At 35.1% G+C, this 23,575-nt stretch overlaps 1 protein-coding gene across 1 annotated transcript; it reads right to left on the reverse strand.

Moving 5' to 3' along the window:
- Positions 1 to 15,696: 15,696 nt before the first annotated feature.
- On the reverse strand, positions 15,697 to 23,042 carry LOC125875082 (serine/threonine-protein kinase BSK2). Its single transcript, XM_049556164.1, has 10 exons — positions 22,691 to 23,042; positions 21,937 to 22,157; positions 21,356 to 21,491; positions 20,005 to 20,138; positions 19,711 to 19,816; positions 18,574 to 18,659; positions 17,794 to 17,982; positions 17,527 to 17,685; positions 17,097 to 17,210; positions 15,697 to 16,267 (listed from the first exon to the last, which is right to left on the reverse strand). Exons 1-10 carry the CDS (start codon positions 22,770 to 22,772, stop codon positions 16,016 to 16,018), a joined length of 1,479 nt encoding a protein of 492 aa, XP_049412121.1. The 5' UTR covers positions 22,773 to 23,042; the 3' UTR covers positions 15,697 to 16,015.
- Positions 23,043 to 23,575: the final 533 nt, after the last annotated feature.

A 23,575-nucleotide genomic window follows, 5' to 3' on the forward strand; every position in this document is an offset into this window, starting at 1 on the left:
TCCATATCATGATACCATATCGCATGGCCAAACGGGCCCTAAGAGTCAATTCCCTAAATGGTCACCCAAGTTTGGAGAATTGTCTTAAAATATCATTTATATTTTATTTAGGACCAAAATATTATTCAACTATTATTATTTTCCTCCAAATATACTTGACGCTTCAAAAATCTCACTCTCTCGTAGTTGACATGACATGTCACTAAAGAGTCAATTCCTCTGGGTGACCATTTAGTCAATATCTAAATATGTTAATCTGAGTGTATATCCTCTGGCAGCCACAACTTTTACTAAGAGTCAATTCCCTAAATGGTCACCCAAGTTTAGAGAATTATCTTAAAATATCATTTATATTTCATTTAGGATCAAAATATCATTCAACTATTATTATTTTCCTCCAAATATATTTGATGCTTCAAAAGTCTCACTCTCTCCTAGTTGACATGACATGTCACTAAAGTCTTTTTTTTAATAATAAGCCAATATAATTCATTAAACCCATTTAACTAAAATAATGATCATATTATTATTTTTTTAAAAAATATTAGTTTATTAAGAATAAATTTTCATACTTAAGAATCTTTTATCATAATTTATCTTTTTTATTTTTTTATGTTATGAAGAATAGGTTTTTAAAATGTACTATAATGTCATCAATTTTGAATACCTATAAACACACACATTCAAAAAAATATTGATTTACAAATCACTCATGAACGCTAATTTATATCAATTAATCATAAATTGTATAATAAATCAATAATATCAAAGGTCAATTAACTATTAAAAAATAATTAATTGGGTGCTTTGAAATCCATATATACTTACAATATCTTTTTTTGAAAACAAAATAGAAAGTGAATAATATTTATATTAGAAAAATAAATTTTGATCTTTAATTATTAGTATACTAATCTCATATAATATGTATATTATTGAATTAAAATACGTAATTCAATAAATTATCACTTATATTTCATGAATTTGGGATGAGATAAGAATATATATTGGTGTTTAATTGTATGAGAAGTTAAAATATAATATAATATAGAATAAAAGAATAAAAATAAAAAGTTAAATTAAAAAAAGTTAAATAATAATTTTCTCTTCCTTACCAACTTTTTTGTCAACCTTACAAATTTATTTGATTATTTTTATGAAAAAAAATTGCTTGAAATTTTTGAATAATTTACGTAGAAATTTTAAAAATTATCAGGTAATAATTGCATAGAGGTTTTTTCATTGAATTTTGTTTGGTAAGAATATATAAAGGAATTAGATTTTTTAATTTTTTTTTTATAATCTTCATAAATTCTCATGTAATTTATATATTTGTTTCACAGAGAGATAAGTTTGATGGATTAAATAGGTCTATTATTTTTTTAAATGATGATTTAATGACATGACATATCAACTAGAATAAAATGAGACTTTTGAGGTATTTAGTATTTTTTCTGGATAAAATATACTCCCTCCATCCCATTTTATATGTCACATTTTTACTTTACACTTGTATTTAGAAATGATGTAATTTTACCCTTCTACCCTTATTTAATGTTTTCTTAAGTCAACTTTATTAATAAATGACAAGATTAGTTAACTATTCTATCAAGGGTATAATAAGCAAAATATGGTGATTTATGCATAAATTTTATAAAATGATAAGTATTGTGGTCCAACTATATTTTTTTATGCATCAATAATGACATTATAGTACGTTTTAAAAAACTATTCTTCATAACATAAAAAAATAAAAAGTTTAATTATGATAAAAGATTCTTAAGTATGAAAATTTATTCTTAATATATATATATATTGCAAAATAATATGATCATTATTTTAGTTAAATGAGTTTAATAAATTAAATTAGTCTATTATTAAAAAAAGACATTAATGACATGTCATGTCAACTAGGAGAGAGTGAGGTGAAACATCTCGCAACTTGAAATAGCTAGAAAGAAGCTAAGAACTAGAAATAATCATTGTTGGAAAGTATAAGGAAATCTGAAAATTTTTAAGTAATGTAAAGTTGAGATTTTGGTCAACATCAATCAACCATAACTCCTAGCTCAAGATGAGTTAGGTGTAGTTCCAGATATGTTTGGAAAGCTCTAGGATTTACATTCCAACGTGCGCGATTCTAAGTTTGTATGAGTGAATTATGTTCGTTGGAAGTTGGGTTGTTCAAATAAAGAAATGCCCAATTCGGAATTTAAAAGGGTAGTTTGGACTTTTCCTTACCCAATTAATTAAATTCGTTTTTAGTAAATTAAGTGGGGTCAAGACTGAGTTAGTTTACTTTACGCTTTTGAGAAATAGAGTTAGGGCTTTTGGAGAAGGAACGCAAGAGAAAGGAGAAGAGGAAAAACAAGATTCGCCAAGAACGATCGATTTTGGTTGTGGATTCGCCAAGGAATTGATCCTACAAGGTATGTGAGTCTCTCATAGCGTTGGGTTCATTCACCCACGTGCCAAGCATGTTTAGTTTCAGCGTAATTCATCCTAAAAGAGTTTGACAATTGATGTTCTTGACATGAATTCTTGAATTTGAATGTTGTTCTTGAATTGGATTGAATTGTGGAGTTTCCGATGTCTTTACGTTGTGTTTTAGAGTTACTTTGAGTTAGGTTCTTGAGTACATACGCTGGGTATCTGTAACGACCCGGAAAATGATAGAGTGAAACTAGAGCCTCACATGTGAGTTTGGAGTCGAGAACTTAATGAAATGGTTATAATTGAATTTGACCCAAAAAGTTCTTAAAATGTGCTTCGGAAGTTACCGAAAACTTGTTTAGCTGTATATAAAAAGATCCGTTTCGTTTTTCGAAAATCCGACTTCATATTCTTGTTTAGGGGGTCAAATTGAGTGGGAAATGGGTCTAACCCAAATTTTAGAGCAACCATATCAAAATCCAAAATTTCCAAGTGAAGCCTTTTTCGAGGGTCTACTTTGGAGGGTCATATCTCCTAGCACACAAATAATTGGGTGGCCCATAACATATCCATGGAAAGCCCTTTGAGTTAGCTACCTAACGCACTTCGTTTCACCTCATTCGGAGTTCGGACGAAGAAGTTATGCCCATTTTCGTAAAATCTGTCCGGCAGGAAATGCAAATTTCCAGTGACCGAAATTACTGTTCACCCGCCTCATTTTTTTTCTAAGTGTTGGACCATTTTTTTTCCAAAGGACATATATTATTTCCTAGAAATTATAAAACCCTTTTGACCAAAATTCTTCCATTTAAATCACTCCAATTAGGAAGAAAATAAAGAAACCCTCCCTCTCTCAAAAAACTCTCTCAAAACCCCATGGAAGCTCAAGGTGAAAGATGGAGCTAGGGTGGATGGTGGCTGCTGATTTCTTCTCTAATTTCGTTTGGTTCTTGAAGAATAAGGTATGGGGACTCTTCATCTTTGATTCCTTCTTCAATCAAAGAGTCAATCCAAAAGATTTCAAAAGTTGTTCAAAAACTCAAAATCCTAATTTCGATTCTAGCATGGGTTCTTGCATTAAATGTTTTTTTTAATGATGATTTATGTTATTATTGATGGTTTTAAGAAAGGAAATTCCATGAACCCATGTCTTTGCAAGTTTCCTAAAGTTGGCATATGAAGTGGGGTTATTGTTTATGATTGAATGATGATAGAATTATGCTTAAATGGAGTTGAATAGTTGATTTCTATTATTATCTATGCTTATCTATTGTGAATTATTGGAGAGTTGAGGAATGGTGATTGTGGCTTGGAAAGGATGGTAAGTTGACCTATTTTATGAAAAATGTTGAATTAGTAGGGAATTGAGTAATGTTGGTTATGGCTTTGGAGAATGGTAAGATGGCTTAATCTCTTAGTATTGATATAATTGTTATTGGTTGGTTTGATCCACCTTTGGTGGAGGTGGTTATTTGTTGTATTATTGTGAATTGAGGCCATGAAGGGCATTATATGAATGTTATTATATTGTTGTATTATTATACACATATGAGGCTATATGTAAAGTTTTATGTGAAGCTATATGTGAAGGAATGATGTGAATGAGTTTTATGTGAAGCTATATGTGAAGGTATGATGTGAATGAGTTTTATGTGAAGCTATATGTGAAGGTATGATGTGAATGAGTTTTATGTGAAGCTATATGTGAAGGTATGATGTGAATGAGTTTTATGTGAAGCTATATGTGAAGGTATGATGTGAATGAGTTTTATGTGAAGCTATATGTGAAGGTATGATGTGAATGAGTTTTATGTGAAGCTATATGTGAAGGTATGATGTGAATGAGTTTTATGTGAAGCTATATGTGAAGGTATGATGTGAATGAGTTTTATGTGAAGCTATATGTGAAGGTATGATGTGAATGAGTTTTATGTGAAGCTATATGTGAAGGTATGATGTGAATGAGTTTTATGTGAAGCTATATGTGAAGGTATGATGTGAATGAGTTTTATGTGAAGCTATATGTGAAGGTATGATGTGAATGAGTTTTATGTGATCTTGTGATGATCCTATGTAAAGTGGATAGCATTGTGAGTTAAAGTATGATTTCTCATGATGTATATATGAAATGATGTTGGATTATGAAGTATCCTTAAATGAAAATGTTGTGACTTGGTTGGTAGACTAAAGTGTCCCTCCTTGTTACTTAAAGTCTTGAATGCATGAATGTGTGAAATGGGCAGAACTAAGAAATGGTGCCCTTTCTATAAATGCTAAAAGAGGAATTCTAGGCCAAGACTTGAATCGGCAAAACTAAGAAATGGTGCCCTTTCATAAGTCTAGCTTTCCTAAGTAAATGTAAAACCATGAAATCGGTAGACCTAATGGTGGTAGCCCTTCTCATGTGTGAAATGATGAACCTTGGACCGGCAGGCTTAAGGCACCCTTAATGAAAAATCGGTAGGCCTAAGGCACCCTTCCAGGGGGATTTAATGAGCTATCCTTATGAACCTTGATTGGCCATGACTAAGAAATGGGGCCTTTCTTGGGAAGAGGTACTATGAGTTGGTTGAACTAGAAAAGGAACCTTCTCTAAGTACATATGTGATTGAATACTCTATGGGAAACAAGGCTAGCACCGAGTGGATGTGGTTAGGAAGGTGGCCTAGTTGAGTATGAGATTAGGCACAATGAACTTCCTTGGACATCCCCTAAACCATGTGCCTACATGGGTTGCTTACTAGTTCTACCTTTGGCAAGTAGAACAACCTCCACGGAGTAGGATAGACTCCGGATTCCATACCTAGCTAGTATGGTCTATGTCGGTTATGCCTATTCCCATCATGTGGGATGTGCACTCTAGTTATTGGATAGGTTCTACAACGTGTAGGTAGTAGTATGGGATGCTATCTACACATGGCACGAGTAGGCTTTGAAGATACTAAAGTGAGTTCCCTAAGTCTAACGACTATTATGTGAAAGTCCCCTTATGTGCTTGAATGTCTCCAAAATGGTTTCTTAAAGAATGTTGGCCTATTGATGTTATGTTGTAAAGGAAATGTCCTTATCTAAGGTAATCTTGAGGAACACTTAAGTGTGCTTGAAGAGGTTGTATGGGCGGTCACTTCTTGTCTTACTCAAGTGTGTCTTAAGATTATATTAGGTAGAGGTCCTATGGTAATGAAATGACATGTGTTCTTTTAAAGTTAAGCATGAGTTGTATATGGACATATGTTGATTATATGTATGGTGGGCTATGGTCTTATATGTTAATGTTGACTTGTATTATGTCTCTTATACTTGTAAAGGAAAGGTTTTATCAAATTGATATGAAAGCATTTATTCTTTGAAAATGTCCTTTTTGACATGTTTTTGCATGGTCTCCATACTTAGTACTTAATTGTGCTAACCCCTTTCTTTCCCTTTTTTGAACTAAAGTGTAGGGATTTGGAGAAGATGACATGTCATGGCTTTGATAGGTTTCTAAGTGTTGAAGATGAAGACTTGGTGAGTCCTCATAGATTCGAGGACAATACCCAATACGTTCTTTTATGTCTTTTAGTATTGTTTAAGTTGTGTACGGGATTAGTCCCGAAATTTGTACTCTAAAGTATTAGATGGTTTTGAGACATCATGTATAAAGTCTAGAAAGTCTTCCGCTTGCTATTGTTTTTTTTAATGAAATGTTTTCTTGGTAAAGAAAGTTTTTAATTCCTTATGGTTTTAGTGTCTATGCGATGAATGAATGCTAAGAGGCTTGTATTAGACCTCTTCGAGGTCGAGTACGCCGGTTACGACTAGGGGGTGATCCCGGGTCGTGACAAACTTGGTATCAGAGCATAAGTTTCCGGGATGGTCTTAGGTTGTCTCAAAACCACATCTAGTAGAGTCTTGTTCATAATGTGAAGCGCGCCACATTATGAATAGAAGGCTATTGGGTGCTAAGAAAGTTTCACTTCTACATTCTTTTAGTCGTGCCATGGAGTTTCTCTCTATAATGTCTTCCCTTTTTCCGTAGGTGATGGTCATTTGAGTGTAACCTTTGAGGAAGTTTAATGTTGCAAGGATTGAGGGAGAGAGAATGTTGGTTGTGATGCCAACTATGACTTGGTGACTTAGTAGGTGTGAGGTGAAAGATTGTGGTGATGACTTTAGTATGAATGGGATTCCTTTGGTTATGCGTGTTGTTGGTAGTATCCGGCTTAGTCATGAGGAAGTTTTGTGATGTGTTGAAGGAATTTGTGAAATGTGTGGTGATTTAGAAATGCTAGGTGTAATGAGTATAAAAGCCTAGTGTTGTTTTGATCCGACCTTAGGATGGAAGGAGGTGAATTTGAAAGAACTAGTAAGAGTTTCTCCTAAGTGGGGGATATATGTGGTTAGATGATAAGGTCTTTAAGTGTGGTTGATGTCTATGAGTTAGGCTTGAAGGATGTTTTCATTACAAGAGGTTTAGTGAATTAAAGAGTTGGGTAAGAATAGTTTTGGTAAGATTGATGGTATGTTGAGTAGTGAAGTTGTTGAGAAGTGTTGATATCCTTACCTACTTCTATATGTGCTTACTCAAGCCTAAACCAAAGAGTTCCTAGAAGCTTGGGTTATGTTTTGGAGTCTTATGTGAAAAAGAGTTTTCCATGGTTTCCTTATGTCATGCATGTTTTAAATGAATTCTTGTTAAATGAGAAAATGAGTTTTCATAAATTTATGTTCCTCATGTTGATGTGCATCTATAATGATTTGCCTAAATGTTGCATGAGTTGACTTATGAGCATGTTTAAAAGTGTTTTGATGATGTTGCCTAAAGTGCTTCTATGAGAAAGTTGCATAATGTGCATTTAGCATAAGTTGTCTATTTGCTTTATGAGGTGATAATGTGAGCATGCTTACTTGAGTTTTGGAGAAGGTTGCATGATGTGCTTTAATGAGAAAATTGCATATTGTGTCCTTTGATGTTATGATGAGCATGAGATGATTTGGAGAAGGAAGTACCTCCAATGAAATGAAATGAGAAATGAGAAAAGGTAAAGATGATGCATAAGGAGTTAGTAGATGTTGTGCCTACTTTCTTGAATTGCATGAAGTTGTGTGGGACTTTCTATGTGGAGTTGATGTTTCCTCCTATATTTATGCATTTGTATTGATGTTGTATGCATGTTGATGGGCTGTTTACTTGAGTCGTTACCCCTTATGTGTTTAAAGTGTCATTCGAGGACGAATGTTCCCAAGTGGGGGATAATGTAACGACCCGGAAAATGATAGGTTAAGCAAGAGCCTATGACTTTGTGTTGACTTTATAATGAGGTTCTATGAGGGGTTTTTATGTAATTTCGTTTTAATTGTGTTACATCCGACAATTTAAAATGAATATGAAGTAGCTTGAAATTGGAAGTAGTCACTTTTGGAAAAAGTTCAGAACCTGGAAATTTGGTTAAGTGTGGGAAATCAGTGAGTTTTTGGCCAACTTTGAGCAGTCATAACTCCTAGCTCAGGATGATCCAGGAGTAGTTCCAGTTATGTTTGGAAAGCCCTTGGAACGATCTTTCCAACGCCACCGAGTTTGCTCGATTCCGAGTTCGTATGAGCGAGTTATGCCCTTTGAAAGTTGGGCAGTTAGCAAGGAGTCCGTCCGGAAATTTAAGGGCATTTTGGTCTTTTCACAAATCTTTTCTTTTGAGGTTATATTATTGTGTTAGGCTGATTGTGGATCATTTTTGTTCCATTTTAAAAGAGTAAGAGTTAGGGTTCTTGAGTGAAGAAGAGAAGAAGAGGGGAAGAAGAAGAAGAAGAAGTTGGAGCTAGGATTGAAGATTTTGAGTTCTTTCTTCTTCAATTCTCGTGGGTTTTCAACTTAGAGGTATGGGGATCCTTTATCCTTGATTATTCTTCCTTTCAAGGAGCTCAATTCAAATGATTCAAAGTTCTTCCAAAAACACAAAAATCCTAATTTCGATTCTAAGCATGGGTTCTTGCATTAAATGATTTTTTTTGATGATTTACGTTATTAATGGTGTCTATTGATGGTTTTAAGAAAGAAATTTCCATGAACCCATGTCTTGGCAAGTTTCCTAAAGTTGGCTTATGAAGTGGGTTTATTATTTATGATTGAATGATGATGGAAGTATGCTTGGATTGAGTTGAATAGTTGACTTCTATTATTATCTATGCTTATCTATTGTGAATTGTTGGAGAGTTGAGGAATGGTGATTGTGGCTTGGGAAAAAGGGTAAGTGGACCTAACTTCATTGTTAAGGTAGAATTGATATAGAATTGTGATAGATTGATGTGTGATCCACTTATGGTGGAGGTGTTTACTTATTGAATGTATTGTGTTTATGGCCTTGGAGGCATTATATGAGGAATTGAAGTGTTGACATGATATCATATATGTGAATGTGATGTGAAGGACTTGAATGAGAATCAAATGAAGTAAAGGCAATCATGTTGTGAATATAAAGGTGTTCATGTGATCTCAAGGTGATCTTGTTTAAAGTGTTATTGTATTGTGATTGAAAGTGTGTCCTCTATTATTGTTCATATGTGATGATGATGGAATGTGAAGGATCTTTATAATGTGATGTGTGTCTTGACTTGGTAGACTTAGGTGCCTCTTCTTGATACATTAGAAGCTTTGTTGAATATGAATCGATAGGATATGGCATTCCTTTCGGATGTAAGTGACGAAACCTGTTTTTGAGCTGGATAGTGTTTGGTATTTTAGGCATATCTCTTGCTCTAGAACTTAGTTTGCAGTGAATAAATATGATTTGGAAAGCTAACTCGTATACCTACAACTTTTATGTTTATGTAAAATTCTAATTTAACTGTTATGGATACGAAATATGGGACGCAACATAGGGCAAGTTCTGCCCAGATTCCGAGAATTGAAATCCTGCATGACCAGCGGCTAGTGTCTTGACTATATCTTTTTGTACAAAATATATTTTGCGGTGATCCTTGTTTGTTTGCAACCCTAAGAGATGTATCTACATCTTTCATGAAGGTTATAAAGTCTAGTTCTGCCATTTTCCTTTTCAAATCTAAGATGCAACATGAGGTACTAGGCTGGCCAGATTCACTGTTTTGGGAGCATAGTTGTATTTGTACATGCTAGGCTTACTTATGATGATGATCCTATTTTACGTCAACATTACTGAGCTAATAGAAGTTAAATAAGTTATGTAATTGTATTTCTAAGGTTGATATACTCGTGAACAAGTTGAGGTATGTGGGTTTGATTGTGGAAACCTTCCTTTCCACAAGTCCAACCATTTATCCTCTATTTCTACTTCAAGTTTATGGGTCCTTATGATTATTTATGAACTCTTGAATTATGGAATTACTACTACACATCCTATTATGGTCTATTTTGCATATTATCATGAAATGGAATTATTATGTGATGTTTATGGTTTTCATGCTTCCATGATCAAATTATGAAGGTTGATATATATGTATGTTGTTGGTGGGCTGATTTATATGGATTTTGGAATTGGTTGGACTTAGTATTCTTGAAATACAAGATTTCATTTACATGAACAATAGCCCACCTTGTGTTTGATAAAATGCCCATTTATAGAATTCTTAGGAAATGGAAGGTCCAATGTACGTCCTATGAATCGGATGGTTATATAATTACTGAAATGATGATGAAATGGACACATGTATATTGTTTTCTCTATATAAGTGTTGTGAGTCGACCAAGCCTAGTACGGGGGGTAGTAGGCCCGTATAACCATATCGAGGGGTTGGTACCTTGGTTGCCTAGTACGGGGGGTAGTAGGCCCGTATAACCATATCGAGGGGTTGGTACCTTGGTTGCCTAGTACGGGGGGTAGTAGGCCCGTATAACCATATCGAGGGGTTGGTACCTTGGTTGCCTAGTACGGGGGGTAGTAGGCCCGTATAACCATATCGAGGGGTTTGTACCTTGGTCCCTAGCTCGGGGGGTGGTAGGCCCGGGTAACCACATTGAGGGGTTTGTACCTCTTTCGCCTCTCCAAGGGGGTGGTAGGCCTTGGAAATACTATATTGATGGTCACTCACCACACATGTACTATGCCCCACTAAATATGATTTATTTTATGTAAGCATCATTATACATATCATCTCATTAATATGCTATCTATCGGGTATGATTATGCACTTTGCCTATAAAGTCCTTATCTAAGGTAATCTTGGGGAACACTTAAGTGTGCTTGAAGAGGATTGTGTGGGCGGTCACTTCTTGTCTCACTCAAGTGTGTCTTAAGGTTATATTAGGTAGAGGTCCTATGGTAATGAAATGACATGTGTCCTTCTAAAGTTAAGCATGGGTTGTATATGGATTTATGTTAAGTATATGTATGGTTGGCTATGGTCTAATATGTTAATGTTGACTTGTATTATGTCTCTTATACTTGTAAAGGAAAGGTTTTATCAAAGGACATGAAAGCATACATTTCTTGTAAATGTCCGTTGTGCATATTTTCTTGCATGGTCTCCATACTTAGTACTTAATTGTGCTAACCCCTTTCTTTCGCTTTTTGACTAAAGTGTAGGGATTTGGAGATGGTGATATGTCATGGCTACTTGATAGGTTTTTAAGAGTTGAAGATGAAGACTTGGTGAGTCCTCATAGATTCGAGGGCAATAACCAACATGTTCTTTTTATGTCTCTCTAGTATTTGCTTAGGTTTTGAGTGGGCTTAGTCCCAATGTTATATTCAAGTATTAGATGGTTTTGAGACATATTGTATAAAGTCTAGAAAGTCTTCCGCTTGCTATTTATTGAAAGTATCTTCGTGTGTGAAGAAAGTTTTTAATTCCTTATGGTTTTGGTGTCTATGCGATGAATGAATGCTAAGAGGCTTGTATTAGACCTCTTCGAGGTCGAGTACGCCGGTTACAACTAGGGGGTGCTCCCGGGTCGTGACAGTATCGGGATCTAAAACGAATTTGAGGAAGATAATCAAATTTAGGTGGGTTGAGGCTGAAAAACGAAGAAGGAAAAAGTCGAGTAAGGTTCATGAAACAAGTCCGTGTCGCAGACTTGTTCTCACTGTGAACAAAAATCTGCTCCGCGTCACGAAAAGGATGCGGACTCCTCTGTTCCAAAAAAATTAATTTCACGAATAATTTGTTAAAACACCTCCGCGTCGCGGACATATTCCAAGACATGTTTAGCTATTCGAAATCATTCCTAAACATCAAGAGATCTTTCCAAGATCCTTGAATCCATAATTCAATTCAAGGATCAGTTAAGAGTCGATTCAAGCAAGAGTTAAGATCAAAGTCAAAAGTCAAGTAAGAGAAGTTCATTTCAAGTTTTCATAAGTCTTTTACAAATGTTTTAACTTGTTTTAAGACTTAAGTTTGAAGTTAAGCAAAGGGTTAAAGGTAAAGTTTGAAGTTCATTTCTTCAAATGTATAAGGGGACTAAGTATTCCCAAAGAGATTTTTAAATGTTTTTGTATTTAAATAAGAACGGAAACTGAGATTTCCAAAGAGCCTTCGAGCTAGTTTTCAGAAAAGACTGATAGTTTTCTAAATGAAGCAAGCAGAACTGGGATTTCCAAGATAACCTTTGAGCTAAGTTTTTTTTAGCACTAATCTCAAATCACAGAAGAGGTATGTTTTTAAATATAAAGAGCTAGTATATTTTTAGGAGTAGTATTGAGCACCGATGGGGAATAGTTCATACAACAATCAGCCCCCTTAAACCATGTAGCCATCAAGGGTAGAAAAGGGTCATACTTTTTAGATGAACCCTTTTCGAAATAGACTAGTGGATCCATTAGGCAGTTCAGGTCCTATACCTTTGGCCAGGCATAGGATGCGCTGGCAGCATGAGGAAGATCGTTGTATCATCACTATAACTCTTAAGTGATGGTTGTAAGTTAGAGAAACTCCCACAAAAGTTATTGTATTTTTATATACATCAGTTTATTTGTATTTTTTTATCTTAAAGTTATATTGTATCTTTGCATACATACAGAGTTGAGATCATGTTTTCAAATAGCTTTTCTTTATATTGCATTTGCTTTTAAATTGCTTTATATTGAAATGAGTTCAGTCATGTTGAGTTGAGTTGAGCCAGGTAAGTTCTCCAGTTTCTCTCAGATTCTTTCTAGCCTATGTTGTTTAAGCTTTCCAACTCGCATATTCGTACATTCAATGTACTGATGTCAGTTGGCCTGCATCATCTTATGATGCAGACACAGGTAACTAGGATCAGCATCAGGCGCATTCGTTGATCCAATGAGCAGTTCAGAGTCTGTTAGTGAGCCTCTTTGCATTCCAGAGGACTCTTTTACATTGCTTTTAGTTTTAGTATTATTTCATTAGGATGTCGTAGGCCTGTCTCGACATCCATCTCAGTTGTTTAGAGGCTTCATAAATAGTTAGACAGTCAGTTAGTTAATTCAGTTGTCTTTACTTTTCATTTCATATGTTAAAGACTTGAGTTTGCCTTAATGGCCAGTCGAATGTTCCTTTATAACATTCTAGTTACTTCATAAGTGTGTATGTGATGAGTTAAGTCTTCCGCTGAGTTAGTAAGCCAGGTCAAGGGTTCACTTGAGGCCAACAATGGTCTTTGAGTGTCGGCCACGACTAGGGTGTAGGCTCGAGGCGTGACATGAGGCTTTTGAAGTGTCAAGTATATTTGGAGGAAAATAGTGATAGTTTAGTGATATTTTGGTCCTAAATAAAACATAAGTGATATTTCAAGGCAATTTCCTAAATTTGGGTGATCATTTAGAGAATTGACTCCTTTTACTAAACAACGTCTTTAATAATTTTTAAACCACATTTTTCCAACTTGTTTTTTGTCTTGTGATGCTGGAATTGTGCTTCTGTAATTCATATTTTAAAATTTTAATTTGTATAACAATTTATGTTTTGTCAAATCATTTGAAAACCATACAGATAGCTCCAGCAGCATCACAAGACAAAAGACAAGTTGGAATAAGTAAAGGTTTAAAACTTATGCAAATTCATTGGGTTGTGGTGCAGTGGTAGAACTGCTCTATTCCTAATCAGATGCCTCAAATTCGAGCCTTGACTATAAGAAAATCTTGTTGGGAGCTCCACCCTCAAATGAGTCCTGCAATGCGCGATGTAGAATTTGTTGGGATTGCAATGCAGGCTTTGAATACCAGATGAAAAAAAAAACTTATGTAAAGTGGATGTGTCTGTTTGATAAAACTTTGAATAAGGTGGTATGGGCTTTGTAATTAAATTGGCCACAATTATTTGATCTAAGTTAAGGTAGTTGTGACCATTGACCGAACTTATGTGGCACTAATAAGGGTCCAACTGACAAACGAAGTCAAGTATAAGGGTCTCCCAGGTCATTCTACCTAATTCTAATTTTAATTGACCTTACTATATATGGATAATAACTTCTCCTATAGCTAGCATGATGTTTGACTAAAGACATACGTTGAATTTGACTAGTCCTCGTCATTCTATCGTACAAACAATTGCTTTTGATTTAACTTATCGTAATTTTGATTTGAACCAAGTATATTACATATGGTACGACAGGCAAGTATATGATTTGTCGTATATATAATCGTGACGCTTGTGGATGACATTTGGGGTGTATTTTAATGGTTGAGCCCTGATTTTTCTCCGTTTCAATTTATGTGAATGTGTTTGACGTTCATGAATCACATTAGGGGCATGTACTTTGATGGCTGAGGCTCATCGACAAGTCATACTCCCTTATATTCAAATTTATGTGAAGGTGTATTGACTGAGAAACATTTTCTTTAAAACTTGTGGTCTAAAATAAATTTCAAGTATTAATAATGAAAACTACAAAATTAGCCACTATCGTGAAACTCATGGATGACATTGGACGCCCATACTTTCATGGCTGAGGCCTTATTTTGATAAGTCATTCTCTCTCCTTTCCAACTTATGTGAAGATGTTTGAATGGAAACAAAGTTAAAAATGAATAAAAGAATTTTAAATTTTGTGGTCGAAATACGTCATGCATATTAATAATGAAACTTCAACATTAGCAATTATTGTGACACTCGTGGATTGGGCGCTTACTTTGGGGCTAAGGCCTTATTTTCGACAAGTCACGCTCTCTCCGTTTCAGCTTATGTGAAAATGTTTGACTGAACATGCATTTTAGGAATTAAAATAAAACTTTTGAAACATGTGATCTAAAATGAGTCGAAAGTAATTATGAAAACTACATAGCATTAGATGTTGATGTGATATTCGTGTTGTTTAACATTCATAGTTAGATTTGCAGTTGATTTGAGGGCCAGATGTATTTTCACAATAGTTACATTTGCAGTTTGACCAAAACACATTAACGCAGCGCTGTCGGCACTTGGGCAAAGCTGCATCTATCCAAAAGGAATTGGAATCAGTCTTTCTACCTTTACAAGATAAGGGGCAAGACTAATATAGTATATACGCACAATTAATCCCTTTTTTTCTTACCTTCAACTCCGCCAAGGTGTGCTAGTGTGAAGGTACCTAGTATAATCGTGAAGGCGTGAAAAAACTGACTCAAACATTACTGTAATATCAACAAAATAATCAAAATAAAGGAATTACCTGATGTAAGAGTAAGAAAAGTAAAGATAAAGAAGACTGTCGTTGGAAGTTTTGCCATATTTCAAAATCAGAAAATTTTGAAAATCAGAGGATTTCTTGGAATGCACAATAAGTGACTGTAGTTGCGTGTTGGATCTATGACTAGGTTGGTGCTAATTACTAATATTTTGCCAAAATAATGAAGGTAAAATTTATTTATTGGTGTACACCATTTTTTGCAGCATCAAAGCATATTCTAGTTGACATTCCATTCTACTCTTTCTCTTGCTATATTGGTTGTAGAAGGTAAATAAAATTGAGATGTTTATACCATTCATATTATAAAGATCCATTCACTCAAAACCTAAGTGGACCACTAGTCCATTTCTCAACCAATACGAAAATCTAACCCACTCTTAACACAGTAGACCAGAAGCCCAAACAAGAATGAATATATCCGTCCTTGATAACATGTAAAGACATAACACTAGATCTAACTCAATCCAAAATCTTTACTCCTACTTTTAGTAGTCCATCCATTTGTTTGTACAATTGACACGGTAACTTTTAAGCTATGAAAATCATTGTTCCCTTAGAAATATTTCTATGATCAAATTTGGTCATGTTTTACATGAACAAGCTAAGCTCCAAAAAATTCATGAAGGTAAATTAGAAAGAAGAAGAAAAACAGTATCTAGTTCGCCTGCATAATACGATCGATCAACTGGTAAAATAACTGTAAATAACAACCCAAGCCTTGGCAGTAATGTTTTACCCAAACATGACCAATGAAAGAACTCTTGATGAGTTTCAAAACTAAAAATTGGCATTCATCGCAGAATAAACTACGAGGGTTTTCACTAGAGTGATTTATACATTTTCTGTATGGAACTGTATTGGCTACTAAAGAGCGAGGGACGAGATAAATATAATCCCCAAACACCACATTACCTTTGGTTCCTCTCCTGTCTCATCCTTACTATAGCTACATCTAGCTTCGTTAAAGGATGTGAGGTTCTTGATAAATCAAACGTGCCGGAATCAGTTACGCCAACTGTTTAACTTCTTTGCTTCAAAGGAGGCACCATCATTGAGCATGTCTTGTGCATCAGTTTCCATACCAAGCTTGGATAGGGCAAGAGCCTGCATATAGAATGCAGTTGGCCACTCGGGCAAGCACACCTGGGCTTGCATAGCATCCCTTAGTGCGAGTTCTGGTTGGCCATTCATCATGTAGGAAAGGGCTCGCCTCACGAAAACAGTGCCAGAAGGAACAGACATCATTGATACTAACTGTTGGGAAAAAATAAACAGGACAAAGTTAGGCATACACATGAAAATGAGATTATGATAAATAATAGAATTTGATAGAACATAAAACAAGAACATGGAGTGATTCATGAGAAGACAAGTATTATACTTTGAAATTCGGTTGGGGGGAGGAGGGGAAAACATAGAGTGGAGTTGTCCTCGGAACTGGAAAAAGTTTTGCCCTTGACAGAAGATAAAATTTTAGCAAAACTGAAACAGAAAGTAGGCCAATTAATTTGGGATTAGGCATAGTAGCTAATTTCGGAATCAAGGTCAGCAGATCAAAAGACCAGACACTCTGATGACCACAACCGGAAGCTGCATATGAGAGCACGATAGATTAATAGCAATACCCAGGTTCCCACTTCTAAAGGAAAGAAAGGTCTCATCACTTTTCTATCAAGCTCATACCATCTTTTGCATTGACAAGTTCAAGCTTCATACCATTCTCTCTTTTTCTGTTATCCCCATTCTCTCTCTGGGGATAAATTCTAGCGAGCTCATACCCTGACCGGAAGTTCTGAGGCGATTTATTTGCAAGAAGAAAAGGTTTACATAAACAATCAGGCCAGCTGGATCTAACAATCAGAACACTCAAATCACCGGAAGAAGTTCTCCCTCCAAACACAAATTAGAAGTCTCTAGTGTGCAAAACATCCCATGTTACTATTGTATGTAAATGAAACAGATGAACCTATGAGCAGATGAATAAAAATGGCAATTTTCAAAAGCAGTTCAGAATAAAGCAATTCTATCCACGTGTAACACCCAAGAAATGAAGTAAATATGATCAACCAAAGGAGTAGATTACCTTAGAGTAATAGTCAACTGCATTCTTGAAATCCTTGTCCCGAAAAGCAATATCCCCAAATTTCTTGGTATTTAACATATCTTGAACTTGTTGCGTCCATTCTTGGAATGAGAGCTTTACAAAAGTTCAGGTAGAAACAAGTATGTCAAATCTCCACCAAAAAGAACTAGATAAGATTTCTCTTTCATATAAATTGCTAAACTTATTTTAATGAATGATAAATGCTTAAACTGGAGGACAAGAAGAAAAAGGACCAACATGAGAAAATAAAAGAAAGTTGTGAGAAAAGAAACACATTGAATGCCATAGAGGACAATTCGTGTTTTTCTTATTGTATACTATACCCCATGTCGTGATCTTTCTGCATCAACTTTGATGATTTCCGAGTACCCTTTACATCAGTAGAAAAAGTAATAACGAGTGAGCTCACCTCATTTTCAGCACCCTCCTCATCTTTATAACCTGTTTTAAGCAAGATATCATGGACAGCAGTGAGGTCCATCCTCGCACAAGCCTTTCCGAGAGGAGAGAGCATGGTTGGAAGCACCACTGGAGTTTTTGTAAGACCCATCAGAACATGTGACTCGGCCTAAGATAAACAATGTGCAGGAACACTTTAAATCCTAGAACTTGGGGTCAATCCATTAGAAATATAGGGAATGTTGCATCAGGATCAAAGAGGTTCTAAGAAGCATACCTCCTTCTGCTTCTGAAGGGGCTCCACTGCATTAAGAATGAACTTGATTTCAGGTCGATCCCTTGCCTCATATTGGAGACACTTTGAAGCAAGTTCAACCAATGCTGTTGCATCTTCATTGGCATATTGTCCTTCCAAGGATGAATCCATTAATAACAACACATTTTTACCGCTAATTAAGTCTAGTGCCTGGAAAGAGAGAAAAGTCCAAGAACAGTGAGACAATGCAAGCAAGAGGAAGAAAATACTTGATGCAGTTCCTGACAAAAACAAAAGGGTAAAGCGGGCATATAAACGGTCGATCATTAGGCAATAAACACAGTCCAGTGTGATCAACATATATACCTCATTGACCAAGTAAAAACTTCGCCCCATGTATTGGATAACTTATTTAATGTCCGACTTCCATAAAACATTCAGAGGACAACAACGAAAGTTTACTTATTCATGCAACACTCATTTACAATTTTTGCATATAAATAGAGAAAGATAATTGAATTTTACAATCAGTGTAACCCTCTAGACAACACAAGCACAACAATAGGTAATTAAAATTACCATCAAATAATAAAAGTTAAATACTTAAGATTCAGTGGTTGTAGATGACAGTCTTCACTGGGTCTGACTATCATGTAACCCCATAGTAATAGAGTGAAACAGCTTTAGATCTAGTTTCCAACATCATTGAGAGATTCTAGATGCAATAAGTTAACAATTATAAACGAAAAAAGAAATTGAACCAAAGGTATTAGAAATTTTCAAGTATTCAGAGTACATTACATGGCTTGGTGGGATATGTTTTCCACTCAACAGGTCCAGCAGAACAGTCCCATAGCTGTACATTACACTTTCTGCAATTACTCGGCCTATAAATAAAAATTAAAGGGAAAAAAAGAGAAAGGGAAGAAGAAAACAAGTTAGGGAACTGAATAAGATAGAAATTAATTGGGAAACCAAAAAAGTGAAAAGGTGAAACAAGGTAAGAAACTGAACATGGTCCCAATGTTGTGAAATTAAAGTATTTCACATCAAATATGGCAAATAAAATAGTTTTGCCAAGAGTCCAACACACCCACAAGTGGGTAGTGTAGTCACATAAGAACCTATATTTCCTATATACATGAAGAAATGAATCCGAACAAAACTAGCTATGCATCCTTCTTTTTTCCGGAGTAAATCCCCAAGGGCAAATGGTGCACGGTTCAATACTTAGTGAATGATGGGCCTGCCTTTCGAACCCTCTCCACTTAAATAAGAAGCTTCTGTTCACGGTAGGGATTGAACTTGTAACGTGCACCTAATTCATACATCAAAAGTAGCACTCTTACCACTTAGACAAAATGAGGGTTAATATTTTTTCCCGATAGGATGATGGGGGTTAATATTACTCCCTCTGTCCCTAATTACTTGTCCACTTTTCCTTTTTTAGCTGTCCCTAATTACTTGTCTATTTTGACAAATCAAGAAATGACAAAAAAAATTAACCTATTATACCCTCAATTAATTACTTTGAAAAAGGTAGAACTTTTTGAAAATCTTAAGTTTTTAATTCATCCCCTTCATAATTAATAGGGGTAAAATGGTAAACTCACTATGTCAATCATTGTTTTCTTAATAGATATGTCAATTCAAAAGTGGACAAGTAATTAGGGACAGGGGGAGTATCATTTTAGTGTTTCTAATGAATTATATCATGACAACACAATTGTCAGAACAACAGAGAATGCTTATACTAATTTTGACAAGATTTTTTTTTTTATTGGATAAAGCAAAGAGTAGATTCTTTTGACATGTAGCAGAGAATGGTTATACGTTTATGCAATTGGTTCTCTCTTAATTATAATCAAGAATCTCAAAGCATTTTTAAATGATTACCAGTTCATCCATCTATAATGTGGTGTTTAGTGATGTGTCTACCTGTGCGCAAAAACTCAGGAGGTGTATAAGCAAGATTGGTGCTATAGCTCTTTCCATCTCTGCTATTTTTCATTAGACCGAAACTAGATAATCGAGGGTCGCCTTCCTGAAATATCAATTAAATTAAGCAAATTCAAGATCAGATGGTATCAAGATATTGCAAAACCATACATTAGAACAAACAAATGATCACTTCCTGCCACCTAATAGTACAAGAATCAATGCTATCTAATTCCTTTCAAATTAAAAGAACCAGAAAATGAATTAAATTATCCTGATTTTATGTTTGAATACCTCATCAAAAAGAATTCTGTAAGCATTCAAATCATGATATATCTTTCTGTTTTCAGCATTGCAATGATCCAGAGCCTGTGCAATATAGTATGCAACTCTTACTCGCATCTCCCAGGGCAATGGTTGTTTCTCCCCTGCAGCACCAAAAGACATGCATGCTAATAAGAAACCTGAATGTGTAGTGATTAAAATATAGAACTGCTCACAAATCTAAAATTAATTTTAGCTTCATCTTCAGAGATGTTGTATACATGCTTAAACATGTATAGAGAGCAAAAGATACTTATAAAAGGTAAGTGAAGGAGCTCTGGAGATTGGAAGGTATGGAAGGCGTTAACAGTATGCATCTATAAAGTCCATATTTTTTTTAGCATATTGAACAGTTAAATGTGTGCTAACCCTGGAATAAGCTGTAATACAAGCCAACTCTTAGTGTGATACTAGACAGCCATGCAATTGCTTAATTATATTGCTTAATTATTTTATCTATTGACAAGTATTTCATTATTGCAAAAAGCACACTGAAAATTGTACCAGCTACTTACGCAAAAGTAGTACCTTTATTGCTCCACTGAGTCTTTGTATTACTCAAAATCATACTTTACCATTTCCTGTTGTCTTAAGTCAATTTCCAGAGGGAAAACTGACTGAATTACCATTTGATTGAGTTTGAATAGCCAAACTGAAGTACCAATCAAGTCCTCTGCTATGCTGACATCATTGAATCTCACTTCCAGTTCTTCCCATGGCTTGTCAATATTCGGAGGAAGTTAAATTTTGTTAAAGTTTCGTCCCATGTCTTACAGCATTGTTTGGTGCATTTGAGGCTCTTTATTCATCTTAAACGTGAAGTAATCAAAATGTGAGTCCAATTTTTATAAAAAGAAGAACTAATGTTCTTTGCTTTACTCAAGCTAATCATTCATGTGGCCTCTAATTAACTCCAAACGACTAATCTCAAATCTAAATCTGTGATGTTATATTAAAAGATCAGTTTGATTGTTAGTTCTAAAGTTCACCAAGTTGATGCAGTAGCCTGACTTCTGAGGAAACAGAATTAGCGGGTATAACCACAAAGAATAGTGTAGCACTGTAGCTTTTAGCTGGGAGCTCTTACAAGTTGCACTTACTGATGTCAAATGAACACCAAAGGTCATGAAGCCTTACTATGGCATGACCTTGGAGTTAGAGATCCAAAGCAGTATCATTAATTTAATTATATAAAAATCCATCACCAAATAAGGTAAGGCGAAAAACCTGATATTGGACCATTGAAATAGCACAAAAAAATGTTCTCCTTTTTCAATTCAACATTTAAAAGTTCTAGACCAGGCAAAAGACTAAACCATACAGTGGAAGAGATGCTTCGAGAGAGTATCATTAGGCATGTATTCTGCAACCAATAGGCGCTCATCTCCCTCTGCACAACAGCCAATTAGATTCACCAATCTCTTATGCCGAACCTTGCCAACTCCAGCTGCCTCTGCCTGCAGTACATGAGTAGGACTAAACCAAAAGTTCATAGAGACAACTGACTGAACAAGCAAAGATATTCTGATATTGGAGTTCTACATCTTACTTGTAACTTGCATGCATATACACAAGTTTTTACAAACAAATTGTATTAAAAACATGGCATTAACTGATACCGAGTGCTTTGGGAACTAGAAAACCAAATGAGAACATAGGAAGCTTGGGGTGGAAGTGGTACTCGCAGTGTCCTTCTTAATGAAGGCTAACAAAGATCACACTAAAGCAACAAAAGAATGAAAGCGATAAAGGACAAGATGTTGTCAGTTACCAATTAGAGTGTCTCAATGAAGTCATGTCGAATTTATAGCACAAGTTTTAATCTAAGCCCTTCTCGTTCACCAATGAAAAAGGCTAAAAGGACCAAAACTATATAATCTGCAGACTAATAATCAGATTTACCACAAACTGTTGAGCGTCAGGCCACGACTGTCTAGAGAAGCGCTTGATGGCAGCCAGCCTGTTGCTACGAAGCTTCCCTCTGTAGACAACATTGGGAGCTTTCTCACCACTTTCAGAAACTATTAATTCACTGCTAAAGCCATTTGTTGCTGCCCGGAGTTCCGCAAGACTAAATTCCTTGAATGCAGGCACTTGATCTTGGTCTACTTGATCCCCATTAGCTTCATCAACAACACAGGCAAATTAAACAGAGAAATTGATTACAGATAAAACTCATAAACCACAACATACTTAAACTTGAGAATCTTAGCTCAGGTACATATAGTTCTGTCTTACCTGCTTGTCTAAGCATACAAAAACAAGAAACCAGTGATACCCACATCAATTTTAGTACTAATGAGAAACCCTATACAGAAATATGAAGAAGAAAAAAATCTTGGCTAAAAATCAGTGAATGGAAAAAGAAGCAGCAGGACAAGATGACAAACAATGAATATTCCACAAAATTCATGGATCAAAACTCCCACTATAAGTTTAAATAAAGCAGAAATAACAGTACAGTTAGAAGAGGCAGATGGTGTATAACCCAAATAGGGAGACAAATTGAGTAAACCCCAGATCAAAGATTAAGCATGCAATTAACAAAAACTCAAAAACCAGCAAGTACAAGCCTCCTCCCCCCACCACACACACCAAGAACACACAGAAGAAAACCAAAGTAACTATACAATAAATTAAGTAAAATGAAGAATACCAAGATCTGTTTTAGAGTCATCTTGAGAAGGTTCTTTATCAGGGGACTGAACATTTACAGTTTTGGACTGTAAACAGCCCATTTTTCATCAGCTCACATAGACAATAATGGACACTCACTAAACTCTTTATTAACTCAAACACACAAGAATCAAGAATGGGTGTTTCAAAAATCAAATCTTTTGTTAGGGAAAAAAGGGGATAACAAATATGAGCTAGATAGTAATGATTAGTGAAAGTATAGGAAGAAAGTGAGAACACAAAAAGGAAAGAGAGGCCGCCAAAGAAGGAGACACCGAGAATAGAGGGGCTTAGTCACATGATAACTCGATGATGAGCACGTGAAGAGAGAGACAACGTGGGGTGGGGCGGGGCTGGGCTTTGCCTTATATGCTTTTCAACACTTCTCACCATCAAAATAAGTTTCTTGTTTCACCTCACTTTACGTCCATTAATTTTTGTATATGAAAAATAAAGATGATAACATTACTATTAAATTTTAGATATTTTTAACGAAATTTCTAATTTCGCTAATGCAAACAGTATAGTAATGAAAAGTGTTATAAAAGAGTATGTAGCCTTTTACAGAGGATACTGTTGGAGTGTGTGGGAGAGACGTGTAGGCGGCACCCCACAGTCAAGTAAAAAAAAAAAGTTTGCAGAGCTTTTGCCTTTTTAATGCAAAAGAAGCAAGAAGATACTTCATTGAATATTCTACTACTACAAAAGTGGATCTTTATTACTTTCTCTTCTTTTTGTTACTCTTATCTTCAAATTTTATACAACAATTAGAGTGTGTTTCGATTGGCTTAAAAGTTATTCAGATTTATTTTTTTAAGTCAATTTTTAATTTTTGAAAATATTTGATAAATATAAAAAATAACTT

Source organism: Solanum stenotomum, chromosome 1 (assembly GCF_019186545.1).
Source record: "Solanum stenotomum isolate F172 chromosome 1, ASM1918654v1, whole genome shotgun sequence".
In the NCBI taxonomy this organism is placed as follows: Eukaryota; Viridiplantae; Streptophyta; class Magnoliopsida; order Solanales; family Solanaceae; genus Solanum; species Solanum stenotomum.

Excerpts from the sequence above, each read along its gene's own strand:
- LOC125875082 (XM_049556164.1), bottom strand. The coding sequence starts at position 22,772 with ATGGGCTGTTTACAGTCCAAAACTGTAAATGTTCAGTCCCCTGATAAA. Across the intron at positions 17,983-18,573 it reads AACATATCCCACCAAGCCAT|GCACTAGACTTAATTAGCGG; the intron begins GTAATGTACTCT and ends CTCTCTTTCCAG. Across the intron at positions 16,268-17,096 it reads CAGTTGACTATTACTCTAAG|TTAGTATCAATGATGTCTGT; the intron begins GTAATCTACTCC and ends TTTTCCCAACAG.